Source organism: Lepidochelys olivacea, assembly GCF_965140295.1.
Source record: "Lepidochelys olivacea isolate rLepOli2 genome assembly, chromosome: 21".
Taxonomy (NCBI): domain Eukaryota; kingdom Metazoa; phylum Chordata; order Testudines; family Cheloniidae; genus Lepidochelys; species Lepidochelys olivacea.
This window is the reverse complement of record NC_140431.1, coordinates 5,070,391-5,087,609: the sequence shown is the minus strand read 5'-3', so window position 1 is coordinate 5,087,609 and position 17,219 is coordinate 5,070,391. Positions and strand designations below refer to the sequence as shown.

The 17,219-nt window shown below is 42.7% G+C and overlaps 1 protein-coding gene across 2 annotated transcripts in view; it reads left to right on the top strand.

The window, feature by feature from the left end:
• Positions 1-17,219, top strand: part of LOC311510970 (complement receptor type 2-like) — a 42,813-nt gene that overhangs the window by 13,108 nt on the left and 12,486 nt on the right. Inside the window, exons 8-13 of one of the 2 annotated variants that reach the window (XM_084611137.1) lie at positions 3,881-3,974; positions 5,887-5,972; positions 6,833-7,027; positions 8,069-8,248; positions 9,774-9,959; positions 14,760-14,853. In XM_084611137.1, coding sequence (XP_084467263.1) covers positions 3,881-3,974; positions 5,887-5,972; positions 6,833-7,027; positions 8,069-8,248; positions 9,774-9,959; positions 14,760-14,853 — 835 coding nt within the window. The remainder of the gene's footprint in view (positions 1-3,880; positions 3,975-5,886; positions 5,973-6,832; positions 7,028-8,068; positions 8,249-9,773; positions 9,960-14,759; positions 14,854-17,219) is intronic. The other variant, XM_084611138.1, reaches the window with a different exon arrangement.

Here is a 17,219-nt window from a genome sequence, read left to right as displayed (position 1 = left end):
TACAATAAGATTTTTGCAAGTTTTCTCCTCTCAAGACTATAGATGCTATATTCCATGCAGAAGTCCCTAGTAAATGCAGTACTACAGTAACTAGTAAGGATATATACAGTTGGATGCTGATGAACCTTAACTCTGTCGTCTTGTGCATATATTTTAAATTATGATTTAATTTGTCGTAATTTGTCAAATACTGATGGGGATTTCTTGACTAGCCTTAGACTTACCCTCTCTGGGTTGAGAAAATACTTTATATATAGGCCCTGATTCCGCAAAGCACTTAGTGCGTTCTTAAGTCTCAGTGATGTCAGCGGAACTTGTTTTGCTGAATCGATCAGACCTTAGTAAATAGGTCACAATTTTTACATGCCTTGTCTGAATTCAGAGATTTTTTTTTCCCCCAGTACAATAATAAAAAGTGCTGACTTTATCTTTGTTTGGATACAGTATATCTACATTGAATTCCCTATAGATATGGTGACTTTTTGATACAGTTTATTCTTCGTGGGAATAAGTCTACTCCGGGAGAAAGCATCACAAGTAACTCTTGTAGGGGCAAAGAAAAGCTCTTCCACTGAGCTTGACTGAGGAACGTGCAGTTTTTAGCTGTCTAAAATCAGGATTCACGTATCAAGAAAATTAAAAACAAATATTTACAAAACGCAAAACAAGCCTGTGAACATTCTGCCACAAAATGGAGGCAAAGAACAGGGTAGGGTTCAAAAAGGGATGAGACACTTAGAACCGGGTCTGGCAAACATGTTGCTGAATGTTGCACATGTGAATAGTCCGCTGCTTCATAGAGTTTAATGCTAGAAGTAATTGTGCCTAGATGTATAATTTTGCACTATACGGTACTAGAATGAATTTTGTTTGAACGGACCCAGGGAATCCAGATTGCTTTGCAGGACTGCCCTGTCCTGCTTTATCACTCCCCCAAATTTTCTGTCAGCTGCAAATTTTGTCAGGAGTGATTTTTGTTTACTTCCAGTCAACTGATTAAAATGTTGAATAGCAGCAGGTCTAGGACCGATCCCTGCAGAATTCTACTAGAAACAGGTTTGTTTGATAATGATTCCCACTGATGTGACTGCTCCTGGAGATGTCAGTTAGTCAGTTCTTGTCTGCAGTGGTGTTGCAGCCATGTCAATCCCAAGATATTAGCGAGACAAAGTGGGTGAGATAATATCATTTATTGGACCAACTTCTGTTGGTGAGAGAGACGAGCTTTCGAGCTTACACACCATTCTTCTTGGTGTCAGAAATGTATTCCAAACCTGAAGACTAGCTCTGTGTAGGGTCGAAAGCTTCTCACCCACAGAAGTTGGTTCAATAAAAGATATTGCCTCACCCTCTTAGCCAATTCTTAGTCCATTTAAGTTGTGCTCTATTGATACAGAAGTGTTAATTTTTTATTTAGAATGTTGTGTGGTACTAAGTCAAACAGCTTACAAAAGTCTAGGCATATTACATCAGTTACGTTTATCAAACATCTTTGTAACTTCAAAGAACGACAGAGGTTTATCAGAGAAACCTGATTTTCCATAAAACCATATTGGTTGGTTTTAATTATATTCCTGTTCTTAATTCCTTATGAATTGGGAAAATTTTCCCTCCACTGCACAAGTGGTCAGAACAGATTTGCCCTTGGAATCGATGAATCCCACAATACCTTTAAATTATTATGCCTGTGAGTGAGATCATGTTAACTAGTCTACAGTTACTGAGGTCATTCTGGTTGCCCTTTTTGAATACTGGCACAAGATCAGCGCTCTTCCATTCTTCTTGAATTTCCAGTTACTCTAACTTCTTATAAATCTTAATCAGTGGGTTAGAGATCTCCTTGGCCAACTTTTCAGGACACTTGGGTGCAAGTTATCCCAAGATTTTGATTTAACAATGTTTATCCCTAGCAGATGTAGTTTAACTTCCTCCTTAATTACGAATAGACATGGAAGTACTTCATCAAACTCTTGTGATGAGACTACGTTGTCATGCTTCTTTCCAAATACAAAAGGGAAATATTTCCTGAACACTCCTGCCTTTCTTGTATCATAATTGTTTTACCCATCTCCATTTAGTAACAGGTTTGTACCTTTACTACGCGTGGCATACTCAGTGTATCATCCAGACTAATGAGAATCTGTCACCGCTGTCCTCTAACCTGGGGGTGCCCTTTACAAAGCTTTGGTGCTGTAGCCTCCAGTCTGGACTGCTCACAAACAGCCTCCGGTGTGCAAGTCACTCCCAGCTAGGTCTCGGCCAGCCACACCTTTGTTCTTGCAGTATAAGCAAAGCTGGTGAGGTGACCCCAACAAATTCCTAGTATTTCCCCGCCCTGCCCCCCCTTTCCAGAAATGTATGTCTTGTATTGCCCAGCCCTCTCCCGGACAATACAAATTCATCTCGAGTCTCTCCTTCTTTCTTGTTACCCAAATAGTTTCACAAACACTTCAATTTAAACACACTGGATTAGATCAGACAAGTTCATTAACTACAAAGATTTTAAGGGACTGCAGGTCATGAGGCATGAGTCGGAAAGGTGACAAGAGAGGTCAAGATAAAGCACAAGTGGTGCTCAAGTTAAAAAAATGCTGTTAAATTCGAAATGAAGTTTTTCTTACCATATGCTCTCAGCAGTCTTGCTGACCAAACTTCTTAAGTGAGGACCCCTTCTTCAGCTCAGTTGGTGCTTCCTTTGTCTCTTCTAGTGCAGTGAGTGGATGGATGGAGGAGGGGGAGCCTGGGAGTTTTTGTTGCTCCTTTTTTATAGTGTCAGTCCCACCCCTGGGAAAACATTCCCAGCTGACAAAAAGTCTATCGGGAAAAGATTTTCCCTGCTGCTTTTCCTCTCTTTTTTGGAGGTTTTTTTCTTCCTGCTTGATGACTGCTTGTTGCTTAAATGCAAATTAAGCAGAGCACACATTCCTTTGAGACAGTCCTGTTTGCCAGCTTGTGCTGTAGGTTTGCAATATGAATTAACATTATACAGGGAAATCTTCTAACTTCAGAGACAATGTTACCATGCATTTTATCAGGGCAGTATTGACCAGTAAACTCTATGTTTTCAGGTTTCAGAGTAGCAGCCGTATTAGTCTATATTCACAAAAAGAAAAGGAATACTTGAGCATAAATTTGTTAGTCTCTAAGGTGCCACAAGTACTCCTTTTCTTTTTATACATTTTCAGATGATGCCTCACAAGGCATGCTCGGTACATAGATTATTACAGCAGTCTCTAGGGTGTGGACATGGGTACATTCTCTTACAGAAGGATTTCTTTTGTCCCTAACGATCTTCACAATCTTCTCCTTATTGTCTGTAACCATGCCACTTGTGAGACTCTCACTGATGTCTTTAGTGCCCCATATAAATTTTTACATTTCGTAACTTACGCCTTCTATCCTTTTTTTTTTTTTTGTTCTTCTGTGTCTTATGTTGCTTTTTATTTGTAATTGCTGCCAGTTGAGGTCAGTGGGTCTACCCACATGAATATGGTTCTGCATATGAGTTTTCGGGATCTGGGCGTTCACGTTGACAGTATGAATATTTGCGCTTATACTAAATCTGCAAGGGGATCTTAAATCTCTTGTTTCAGGATATAAGGCAACCACTATCTGTGTGGGATTAGGAAGCATCATCCTGCTTCCACTTCTCCTCACTTCCCATGGGCATGTAACAAAATTATCCATAATGTGGGTTTTAAGCTTTCCTCCTTAGCCTTTGGTGCTGCCTGCTGTCGTAGAGGACAGATACTGGACTCCAAGACGATTGGCTTTGATCTGCCATGGTATTTGCTGTGTTAGAGGGTGCAAGTTAGGATATCCCCTTTTTCCTATTAAGGTAATCTGAGGTAACACTAATATTGGTCTTGTTCTCTTCTAGGAAGACGATGTAAACCACTCGAACTCGAAAATGGCAGGGCTGATATAACGGATCTCCGGTTTGGTGCAAGAGCAAACTTCTCCTGTGATGAAGGGTGAGTGGCAAATTGCTTCTTTGGACTAATTAATAGAACCTAGACTGGTGTACAACTGCTGTTGAAGTCTGGCAAAATGAGACAAGCAAGCCTGCTTAACTTCAAGAACATAAGTGAGTGGTGTGCTATAAATCTGTATCCATGGGCTGGGGCCCTTGTTAAGAATTACACCTGCGATTTTCAAAGGAGTTGAAGGAAGATAGCCACCGAGCTATGGTTGTCATTCAGTGGGAGATGGGCATCTAACTCGCTCAGGTGCTTTTGAAGATGGCAGCCTAGAGCCCTCAGGAGATCCTCCAGCAGGGGTTTGGTTATGATATTGAGAGTCCCACCTCAGGGGTCATGTGGCACTTACTGACCCGTGCCATCTCTCCCTTGTTACAGGGGTTTCTGTGAGGGTGCTGGGAGCTAGTGGGAGAATATTGCCCATAAAATGCTGCACCAGGTAGAGGCAGACCTCTTCCTGCTCTACAATAGCAAATATTTGTCTGTCTCTCCCTTAGAGATGTCGGTATTCCCCAGGATAGCATCAAGTGCAGTTGTTGCTTTTGTCCATATGGGTTATGTTGCCAGGCCTTGGGGAATCAAAAATAGCTTGTGACTTCCTTGCGCTGAGCAGGTGTGCTTTGGATTTTTGAGGTCTCAGAGTTGAAGGCCAGAAGGGACCACCTGATCCTCCAGTCTGACCTCCTGTATATCACAGGCCACTAACACTTCCCAGAGACCCACATACTAAACTCAACCAAAATGTAGTCTAAAATACTACAGCCCACAGGAGCTCAGGTTGTCTTTGGGTGTAATTCTATTTTACAAACTAGCAGCTGCTTGGGCCCATCTGTGCGCGCGCGTGCTCTCTCACTGTTCCCTCCCTTCACAGGAGATTGATTTCTTCAAGTTCTTTCACTTCAATTTAATCGAATGCTAAGTGTGTTCTGTAGTGACGACCAAGTGTAAGCTTTGTCAGTATGTTGCAACTTTGTGTGCTGGGTTTAGCTGGACTTTCAGCTCAATGGACTTGGAAATGCAGTGCTTTTGGCTAAGCCCTCAAGGGTTAACACATTGTTATTAATGTAGCCTCACACTCTACAAGGCAGTACAAATGGAGGGAGGAGACACAGCATGGCAGAGAGAGACAATCTCTCTTTCACGCACGCACGTGAGAGAGAGACACATGTGAATTGCCCCTTTAAGTTCGCTGACCCCAGTTTAAGTACATTGCCTTTTTAAGTAGATCAGCAAGTTGACAGCATTTGATGGCAGCAAGCTCCCCCTGTCCTGAGCCCTGTCGTGTTCTCCCCCACCTCTCTGAGGAGAAGGGGTACAGCGGGAGGAGGACACCCTGACATTAGCACCCTTCTTCCCCCTCCACCCCCACACAGCAAGCAGGAGGCTCCCGGGAGCAACTTCAAGGCAGAGGACAGGAGCAGCACAGGGCAGTGGGGGGAGGGACAGCTGAACTGCCCAACAATTGATAGCGTGCTGGGCGGCTGCCACACAGGGAACTTAGGGGAGCTGATGGGGCGAGGCGGGTGCCGGTCCACCCTGGTTCGAAGCCCCCACCAGCTAGCTCCAACGGGCTGCTCTTTCTGCAAGCAGTGGACAAAGCAGGCGGCTGGCAAACAACCTTCTAAGGGAGCGTTGCGCAACTTTAAACAAGCATGTTCCCTAATTGATCAGCAACGAAACAATGTTAACTGGGACGATGTTAAGTGAGGCGTTACTGTAGCTGTACCGACGTAGATGTGTACTGTAGACCTGGCCTTCGTGTTCCTTGGTCCTGTGGTGTTAGATGTATCCCTTTTTCAATGGTTTGTCTCCACCTACTGGCAGAAAGAAACCCTGCTCCATCTTTCTGGACGGGGCACTAGTTCTTTGCTTCTATGAGTCACAAACTTGAACCTTTTTTCTTTAGGTACAGATTAATTGGACCGACTTTTGCTGAGTGCGTGATTGTGGGAAATGGAGTTGATTGGGATACGGAGGTTCCACTTTGCCAAGGTAAAGCAATTTAATGGTTTTAAGAACAGTTCACGTCTGGAGATGATGCAGCATAGCTGGCGCTTCAGAGGAGTCTCTGTTCTTCCTTTGGCATTTAATCCAAATGACAGTTTTGTTGTGGGGAGGAATGAAATCGTACTGTGCTTCGCCATGGTGTTTAGATGACTCCTACAGAATCTTTTTTTTTTTTTTTGGTACCTTTTAGATTATTCACCTGGCTCTGTTTAATATGCACAATCCAACAGGCCTCATGTCTCCTCTTCACTATTGTATCTGTGTAATCCTCCTGGTCACTAAGTAAAAGGCATGATAATGACTTCAAGAAGTTTTGATGCTTCCCAAATGTGACTATCCACTTAAAATCTGAGGCTCTTTTGGAGTGAATCACAATTAATTTGCCTCTACCTTAATTTGATCTCTTGAATGCTTTCTGGGCTTGGTCTATCAATGATGCTGCTGCTGTCCAGTCTAGAATCAGCTGCTGCTAAAAGAACTGTTCTAGCTTAGTTTTCTTCTGGTGGAACAATACTACATCTCGAGATGCCGGGCAAGAGGTTCTGGCTCCTTGAGGCTAATGTTGGGAAGGAGCGCGCTCTGCTAAGGTCATCTTCCAGAGTTGGTGTTTTATGGAGCATCCTCCTTGAGCAATGGACGTACTGGGTTGCGTCAAGCCTAAAAGCAGACAAACCTTCAGAATCTGAAAGGGGTATTGCTTCAAATGTTAAAATGGAATGTTAAGTACGCTTCCAAATGGCTAAATAGCTTTTTGGGGGGATCTGAGACAACTTTCTTAGTGAAAACTCTCTTTGGTTCACCTTCAGTGGAAACTTTAATTTTCATGTTGACATTCTTTGCTTCAGCAATACCTTGTCCTCCACCTCCTGGTATCACCCAGGGATCCCATAATGGTCAGAGTGGAGAAGAGTTTTCCTTTGGCTCAGCAGTAACTTACAAATGTGACCCGGGCTTGTCTCTTATTGGAGAGGCCTCCATTCATTGTACAACGAAAGATCATTTCAATGGAGAGTGGAGTGGGCCTGCCCCTGAATGCAAAGGTTAGTAGCGTCTGTTTTTTATCCCCTTCTTATTCTACGATCACCTTCCAAGAAAAACTCTATTTTGATTGCTGAGGAAATTCAGTTAGTGCTTTGTCCCCCTAAATACGTATCATGAAAACTAGTTACTGTTGGAAAACTAAAGAATGACTGACACTTCATGAATCATTCCTGGAAAGAATTTTTGCCTCTAATACATCCTGTGGTTTTTTGTCTCCCCTCAGTGTTCCAAGATTGAAGTTAATTCTCAGGTCACAAACAGTTGATAAACTCTTAAACTAAGGTTTTGCTTTTATGCCAGTATCCTTCAACTCAAGTGCTAAAGGGAAGTGGACGGAAAGAGAGAGGCTTACAAGCAGGATTGCTTGGCAAGCCTCTCTTTCAGAACTCTCTGGGAGGGCTCCTTGGCAGTGAAGGCTCAGGCTTCTGTGAGTTCATATCACAGCCATAAAGTTCTTTGGAGGGAGAAATAAAGGTCATTGTACAATCCTCATTTTAGTGACGGCAGTGCTCCTGCACACTGTTGCATTTAGCTAACAATGCATTTATGTACTTGGTATTCAAGCAAGTGCAACAACTTGGTTTTATTCTTTCTGAGTTACCCAGCCTAACAGCTGGGATTGAGGCTTTTTCAGAGGCATTAGGGTAGGTTGGTCATCTTGCTACTTAATAATAACTCCTCCAAAAGCAGGGAAGTTCAGTTCCAGAATGTCATTGTATGTACATCTCTTCTAGTGTGACCCAAATTCCGGATGGCGTCGTACAACAATGATGTTTAACTCATGCAGTTTAGTGGAGGGTGGGGGAAGGGGCGGGATAGCCATACAGTTGGGTGCTGTCGTGTTTGTAGACTAACATCTTTTTAAAGGAAAAGATCCAGAGTTGTCTAACTTTATTTTGAAATACATTTTGGTACCTGCTGTGGTCAAGTATCAGGGCGTTTTCGTCTTTCCTCTAATTCTCCCACACGCCCCCATATCCCCACACACACTAAATGCTTCCTGGGCCAAACGTTCTTATGCTGGTACTTTTAATTTTCAGTGGTCAAGTGTCCTGAGCCAGAAGTTAAAAATGGAAGAAAGCAATCTGGGTTTGGACCTGACTATTCATATGGAAACGCCGTAATATTTGCATGTGATTCTGGCTACACTCTGCATGGTAGCAGTTCAGTTAGATGTGAAGCTAACAATTCTTGGGTTCCATCTTTGCCAACTTGTCTACGTAAGTATAAGCAGTTGTGTTGAACCTTTTATATGCTGATGTTTAGCAACGTTAAAATGATGTAAAGTTTGAGTGTCTGTGTCCCCTTTTTGTCATTGGCATAACACATACTACACCTACAGCTCCCCTCCAGGAGGAACAAAAGATACTTCTGGTGAGTTGGAAGAACTTTTGGCTATTTAAAGCTTCCAGTTTTTTAGCATGTAGTTTCTACAAGACTGAAAATGGCAGTGTGAAATTCACGAAGTACATTTCATCTCTAAGTTCTGGAGCAGCCTGCGTGTTGGCATGTGGCTGGGTGGCTGATGTGGAACCATACTTCTGCTAGCCTTCAGCCCCTGGGAGTGCTTTTGCCCGGGAGAAGGCTCATTGGAATGGCTTCTGCCTTGGAGGCTAAACTCTGTCCCGTATCGTGAGATAGCGTTAATACCCAGTGCCTGCTGCTGTAGGATGAGGAATGTCTCCTGTCGTAGTTGGAGGTAGGCTAGGGAAAAGAAAAAGCCACTTTGAACAGGAGGTAAAGGTGCAGCTTCTTTGCTTTACCAGTTTCTGTAAAACAAAGTTTGGGGTATAAGACTCCTAAAGATTATAAAATGAGCCAGATCCCCTGTTACAGCCTTAGGTTTGTGACTGTACAGAAATAGATTAAATTTTTTTTATTAAAGCTAACGTTACAAAGATCTAATGCACACGTTAAGAAGAGTGTCTGTACATCTGGGTATAATGCTTAAATTATCCAAAAGTACAAAATTTGTACCTTAGGACTTTGAAACCATATAGTACATAATCGACAGTATCCGAGATTACGGTTGTTAAATTCAGTGATACAGTTAAGGTATTAGCATCCAATTATGCAGGTACATAACTCATAAAAAGTTATACTAAGAGTATCTTATGGAAAGCAAATATAGCAACGAGTTAATATTGTCCCTCGGTAATTGAGAATTTAGGATCGGTTGGCTGTTAGAAAATACAATACAGTATGTCGGGAAGTATTTCAGTTACTTTCCCCACTTTGCTTCTCATTAGCACTTGTCCTCATGCCTGTCATGCAGTTTCCATGCATCACATGAGAAATATGAAAGTTACCTGTCTCAGAAATAATGCCAGACATGTTTCGTGTACTCTTCTATAGATTGCTCCCTTGGTCTTCTTTGCCTGTATGTCACCTTCTTTCACGTCAGTCTGTGTGGTAGCAACCCTCTCTCTGAGCCTGTGCTGCGTTAGATCATAAAACCTGTGAGGTGGAGCAATGTCTTGTTTTGCACAATGTACTTACCCTACGTTACCATACACGCTCAGGGTGATGTATACATGGTAAATGATGTAAAATTTTAATGTACTATAGTTTTGTATCAAGCCCATTCAATAAACTAGCTTCAAGGCTCTAATGAAAACAAGTACCTCCAAATTGTCTCCAATAAAATCATTTGTGGCTTCTCAAAAACTAGTATTCTGTTACAACAGACTACTGAATATGTTTCATAGTTAACTTTTTCCCTTCCTTGCCTGTCTCTCTTGCTAGGCACTTGTGATTCTCCTCCACGGTTGCATTTTGCTGAGCTGCCTGGGGGAGTGAACAATTCCTATCCTGTTGGGACCAAACTGCAATACTCCTGTCGCCCAGGATACATTTTGAGCTCTGGAAAGTCTCCTTTTGTTACATGTCTTGAAAATTCAAAATGGTCAGTAGACCCTGAGTTTTGTGAAGGTGAGTACCTTTGTTGCTTTTCCATTTCAATTGATGTGCAAGCCATCTTTTATTGGGTAAGTGGTTCACAGTTCAACACTGGTATCCATAAACACTTTCTCAATACATTTTGGACAGTTCTTTGTTATATTAGTGGTTGACTTAAAAAAAAAAATCAGAATGCTTCCATATCTTTGTAGGCTTCTTTAAGAGCAGCTAAAATGCAAAATTCCAGTAACTTTAGCCTTCTGTGCTGAATACTCTCAAATAGGTTTCAGAGGAGGAATAGGTTTACCACTTTCTTCCTGGTTTTTAGGCCTTGTGCTGAATATCTGCCTTTCTAGAACATCAACATCTTGTGTAGTAGTAGATATAAACTTAAGAATAGTGCAGTTCTTCTCTCCCAGAAACCCCACTGTCCACATAATTTGCGTGTGACTGACTGACTGGGAGACATTCAGTGCACACCAGTGAAGTTATTGGAATTTGATACTCTACCTATGCGGGTCAGCTTTAAATGGAGGTATAAAATAAAGGACGTCTAAGCTTTCATCTTTTTAGTTTCCCTAATGATCTTGGTTCTTACCATGTCACCTCTTTTAACTTTGTTCAAGTGAGTGCCACAGAACACTGGACAGCTACAACTTGGTGCGGTTAAATTCATCGTGTTCATAGTATTTCCTGTTGATAGTATAGGGAACATCACAAATACTGCAATAAAGTGAAACACTTCGGTGTGATAAGTGTCTGTCTTTTCAGAAAAATTGTAGTTGCTCTATCCCTGATAACAAATGATAGAGTTCAGCCCTACGGAATTCACTGTACTAAAAGTAAACCCAGTATTGAATAACGTGTGTTACAAACTTGGTCAAAATACTAATTCATAACAAAGCTTAGAGAATACTTCTCTTGGTTTCATTGCTAAGAGTACAATAAGATTTTTGCAAGTTTCCTCCACTCAAGACTGTAGATGCTATATTCCATGCAGAAGTCCCTAGTAAATGCAGTACTACAGTAACTAGTAAGGATATGTACAGTTGGATGCTGATGAACCTTAACTCTGTCGTCTTGTGCATATATTTTAAATTATGATTTAATTTGTCGTAATTTGTCAAATACTGATGGGGATTTCTTGACTAGCCTTAGACTTACCTTCTCTGGGTTGAGAAAATACTTTATATATAGGCCCTGATTCCGCAAAGCACTTAGTGCGTTAAGTCTCAGTGATGTCAGCGGAACTTGTTTTGCTGAATCGATCAGACCTTAGTAAATAGGTCACAATTTTTACATGCCTTGTTTGAGTTCAGAGATTTTTTTTTTCCCCCAGTACAATAATAAAAAGTGCTGACTTTATCTTTGTTTGGATACAGTATATCTACATTGAATTCCCTATAGCTATGGTGACTTTTTGATACAGTTTATTCTTCGTGGGAATAAGTCTACTCCGGGAGAAAGCATCACAAATAACTCTTGTAGGGGCAAAGAAAAGCTCTTCCACTGAGCTTGACTGAGGAACGTGCAGTTTTTAGCTGTCTAAAATCAGGATTCACGTATCAAGAAAATTAATAACAAATATTTACAAAACGCAAAACAAGCCTGTGAACATTCTGCCACAAAATGGAGGCAAAGAACAGGGTAGGGTTCAAAAAGGGATGAGACACTTAGAACCGGGTCTGGCAAACATGTTGCTTAATGTTGCACATGTGAATAGTCTGCTGCTTCATAGAGTTTAATGCTAGAAGTAATTGTGCCTAGATGTATAATTTTGCACTATACGGTACTAGAATGAATTTTGTTTGATCGGACCCAGGGGATCCAGATTGCTTTGCAGGACTGACATGTCCTGCTTTATCACTCCCCCAAACTTTCTGTCAGCTGCAAATTTTGTCAGGAGTGATTTTTGTTTACTTCCAGTCAACTGATTAAAATGTTGAATAGCAGCAGGTCTAGGACCGATCCCTGCAGAATTCTACTAGAAACAGGTTTGTTTGATAATGATTCCCACTGATGTGACTGCTCCTGGAGATGTCAGTTAGTCAGTTCTTGTCTGCAGTGGTGTTGCAGCCATGTCAATCCCAAGATATTAGCGAGACAGAGTGGGTGAGATAATATCATTTATTGGACCAACTTCTGTTGGTGAGAGAGACGAGCTTTCGAGCTTACACACCATTCTTCTTGGTGTCAGAAATGTATTCCAAACCTGAAGACTAGCTCTGTGTAGGGTCGAAAGCTTCTCACCCACAGAAGTTGGTTCAATAAAAGATATTGCCTCACCCTCTTAGCCAATTCTTAGTCCATTTAAGTTGTGCTCTATTGATACAGAAGTGTTAATTTTTTATTTAGAATGTTGTGTGGTACTAAGTCAAACAGCTTACAAAAGTCTAGGCATATTACATCAGTTACGTTTATCAAACATCTTTGTAACTTCAAAGAACGACAGAGGTTTATCAGAGAAACCTGATTTTCCATAAAACCATATTGGTTGGTATTAATTATATTCCTGTTCTTAATTCCTTATGAATTGGGAAAATTTTCCCTCCACTGCACAAGTGGTCAGAACAGATTTGCCCTTGGAATCGATGATTCCCACAATACCTTTAAATTATTATGCCTGTGAGTGAGATCATGTTAACTAGTCTACAGTTACTGAGGTCATGCTGGTTGCCCTTTTTGAATACTGGCACAAGATCAGCGCTCTTCCATTCTTCTTGAATTTCCAGTTACTCTAACTTCTTATAAATCTTAATCAGTGGGTTAGAGATCTCCTTGGCCAACTTTTCAGGACACTTGGGTGCAAGTTATCCCAAGATTTTGATTTAACAATGTTTATCCCTAGCAGATGTAGTTTAACTTCCTCCTTAATTACGAATAGACATGGAAGTACTTCATCAAACTCTTGTGATGAGACTACGTTGTCGTGCTTCTTTCCAAATACAAAAGGGAAATATTTCCTGAACACTCCTGCCTTTCTTGTATCATAATTGTTTTACCCATCTCCGTTTAGTAACAGGTTTGTACCTTTACTACGCGTGGCATACTCAGTGTATCATCCAGACTAATGAGAATCTGTCACCGCTGTCCTCTAACCTGGGGGTGCCCTTTACAAAGCTTTGGTGCTGTAGCCTCCAGTCTGGACTGCTCACAAACAGCCTCCGGTGTGCAAGTCACTCCCAGCTAGGTCTCGGCCAGCCACACCTTTGTTCTTGCAGTATAAGCAAAGCTGGTGAGGTGACCCCAACAAATTCCTAGTATTTCCCCGCCCTGCCCCCCCTTTCCAGAAATGTATGTCTTGTATTGCCCAGCCCTCTCCCGGACAATACAAATTCATCTCGAGTCTCTCCTTCTTTCTTGTTACCCAAATAGAGTTTCGCAGACACTTCAATTTAAACACACTGGATTAGATCAAACAAGTTTATTAACTACAAAGATTTTAAGGGACTGCAGGTCATGAGGCATGAGTCGGAAAGGTGACAAGAGAGGTCAAGATAAAGCACAAGTGGTGCTCAAGTTAAAAAACGCTGTTAAATTCGAAATGAAGTTTTTCTTACCATATGCTCTCAGCAGTCTTGCTGACCAAACTTCTTAAGTGAGGACCCCTTCTTCAGCTTAGTTGGTGCTTCCTTTGTCTCTTCTAGTGCAGTGAGTGGATGGATGGAGTGAGAGGGAGGAGGGGGTGCCTGGGAGTTTTTGTTGCTCCTTTTTTATAGTGTCAGTCCCACCCCTGGGAAAACATTCCCAGCTGACAAAAAGTCTATCGGGAAAAGATTTTCCCTGCTGCTTTTCCTCTCTTTTTTGGAGGTTTTTTTCTTCCTGCTTGATGACTGCTTGTTGCTTAAATGCAAATTAAGCAGAGCACACATTCCTTTAAGACAGTCCTGTTTGCCAGCTTGTGCTGTAGGTTTGCAATATGAATTAACATTATACAGGGAAATCTTCTAACTTCAGAGACAATGTTACCATGCATTTTATCAGGGCAGTATTGACCAGTAAACTCTATGTTTTCAGGTTTCAGAGTAGCAGCCGTATTAGTCTATATTCACAAAAAGAAAAGGAATACTTGAGCATAAATTGGTTAGTCTCTAAGGTGCCACAAGTACTCCTTTTCTTTTTATACATTTTCAGATGATGCCTCACAAGGCATGCTCGGTACATAGATTATTACAGCAGTCTCTAGGGTGTGGACATGGGTACATTCTCTTACAGAAGGATTTCTTTTGTCCCTAACGATCTTCACAATCTTCTCCTTATTGTCTGTAACCATGCCACTTGTGAGACCCTCACTGATGTCTTTAGTGCCCCATATAAATTTTTACATTTCGTAACTTACGCCTTCTATCCTTTTTTTTTTTTTTTTTTGTTCTTCTGTGTCTTATGTTGCTTTTTATTTGTAATTGCTGCCAGTTGAGGTCAGTGGGTCTACCCACATGAATATGGTTCTGCATATGAGTTTTCGGGATCTGGGCGTTCACGTTGACAGTATGAATATTTGCGCTTATACTAAACCTGCAAGGGGATCTGAAATCTCTTGTTTCAGGATATAAGGCAACCACTATCTGTGTGGGATTAGGAAGCATCATCCCGCTTCCACTTCTCCTCACTTCCCATGGGCATGTAACAAAATTATCCATAATGTGGGTTTTAAGCTTTCCTCCTTAGCCTTTGGTGCTGCCTGCTGTCGTAGAGGACAGATACTGGACTCCAAGACCATTGGCTTTGATCTGCCGTGGTATTTGCTGTGTTAGAGGGTGCAAGTTAGGATATCCCCTTTTTTCTATTAAGGTAATCTGAGGTAACACTAATATTCATCTTGTTCTCTTCTAGGAAGACGATGTAAACCACTCGAACTCGAAAATGGCAGGGCTGATGTAACGGATCTCCGGTTTGGTGCAAGAGCAGACTTCTCCTGTGATGAAGGGTGAGTGGCAAATTGCTTCTTTGGACTAATTAATAGAAGCTAGACTGGTGTAAAACTGCTGTTGAAGTCTGGCAAAATGAGACAAGCAAGCCTGCGTAACTTCAAGAACATAAGTGAGTGGTGTGCTATAAATCTGTATCCATGGGCTGGGGCCCTTGTTAAGAATTACACCTGCGATTTTCAAAGGAGTTGAAGGAAGATAGCCACCCAGCTATGGTTGTCATTCAGTGGGAGATGGGCATCTAACTCGCTCAGGTGCTTTTGAAGATGGCAGCCTAGAGCCCTCAGGAGATCCTCCAGCAGGGGTTGGGTTATGATATTGAGAGTCCCACCTCAGGGGTCATGTGGCACTTACTGACCCGTGCCATCTCTCCCTTGTTACAGGGGTTTCTGTGAGGGTGCTGGGAGCTAGTGGGAGAATATTGCCCATAAAATGCTGCACTAGGTAGAGGCAGACCTCTTCCTGCTCTACAATAGCAAATATTTGTCTGTCTCTCCCTTAGAGATGTCGGTATTCCCCAGGATAGCATCAAGTGCAGTTGTTGCTTTTGTCCATATGGGTTATGTTGCCAGGCCTTGGGGAATCAAAAATAGCTTGTGACTTCCTTGCGCTGAGCAGGTGTGTTTTGGATTTTTGAGGTCTCAGAGTTGAAGGCCAGAAGGGACCACCCGATTCTCCAGTCTGACCTCCTGTATATCACAGGCCACTAACACTTCCCAGAGACCCACATACTAAACTCAACCAAAATGTAGTCTAAAATACTACAGCCCACAGGAGCTTAGACCATTGTGTGCCATGGTCAGAGAACAGGAGGGCCTGAGGTGCACAAATTCCTCAGGGAAATGTGGAAGTGAGATATATATTGAGATAATCCTGGCAATTGACTTGCACTCACATACTCCAGAGGAAGGCAAGAAAACCCCCAATGTCACTGCCAATGTGACCGGGGGGGAAATTTCTTAACAACCCCACATACTAGAGCCTGAGCATATAAGTCAAGCACTGAGGTGAGAATGGTTGATGCCACCTCAGAGTCCTGGCCTTCCCCATCCAGTGTCCCATTTTCAGCCATGGCTATCCCTGATGGTTCAAAGGAAGGAGATAAAAGGAACCAACTCAGAATACGTTTGGTGTGGAATCCCTTCCTGACTGCTGCAGGTGCCTGGCTGAAATCGTGACGCGTGAGCCTTAGGAATGTAACACACACACTGGAAAAAAAACCCCAGGGTTGCTGAGCCCTGCCATCACAAGCAACCCCATCATATAATTGCATGCATAAACCTGTCTGGCTCTCTCTCAAACTAAGTTAGTTGCCCCCACAACTACTATTGGATGACTGTTCCTGTACCTTACCTTTCCTATGGTTAGAAACCCTCTAATTTCCAGCCTGAAGTTGTTCATGGGCAGTTTTTACCCATTGTTCTTGTGGTAGCATTGTACTTAATTTAAATAGCTTGTGATACAGCATGGCCAGAGGGTAGTAGGAGAGTGTTAGAAGGGAGCCTTATTCCCTGTAGAAGGAAGAAAGTTCGCTATAGATTAATTAGAACGCCTGAAGCCAGTCACCTGATAAACCAGCCGCCCTCCCCCCCCCCCCCCCCCCCCCGCCCAGCTTCAATCAGACAAGGAAAGGAGTTGAAGCAGAGTGGATGGATGTTGGAGCAGAGAGCAGTTTGGAGGGAAGCAGAGGAGAGTTTGGAGAAGTGCTGTGGTGGGCTAAGAAGACCAAGACCCTAGGTAAAGGGACACCTGGTTTGTGCAGAGGGAGGGCAGGAAGCCCCACAAGCTGAAGGGCAGGAGAGGGAAGTAGCTCAGAAGAAGAAACCACTAGTTTTAGTGGTTTACTGCTTTCCGTAGGGCCCCTGGGCTGGGACCTGGAGTAGAGGGCGGGTCCAGGTCCCTCCCTCTCCACTCCACTCCTCCTCTAGGACACTCGTGGGGCAGTTAATACCCCAGTTCAGGGGCGAGAAAGGGTGCCCTGAACCCTCCCGAAGAAGAGAGAGCGCGAGACCCATCAAAGTAGTGCCGGCAATTTGCCACAAGCTCTTCGCCCTCCCTGCTAGTTGAATGGATTGCGTTGCGGGGGCACACAAATGACAGGAATGCAGGTGTTGTGTCGAGTTTTGTTTTTCTGTATCACAACTTTAGGTGGCTTGTCCAAGCAGCAGAGATTGGACTCCCAAGGGATATTTGGGGTGGTGGGAGATGTCCAGGCCCAGTCTGAATTAGATGTATCTGGGCATGGGCAGGTAACTCCCTGGGGCAAGGCAGGCTCTCCTGCTGCACAGAGGTGGGAGTTAAATCCCTTGGTTTATCCTGTAGATTGGTCCATATCCTGCCTTCTGGATGAAATAGGTTTGATCCA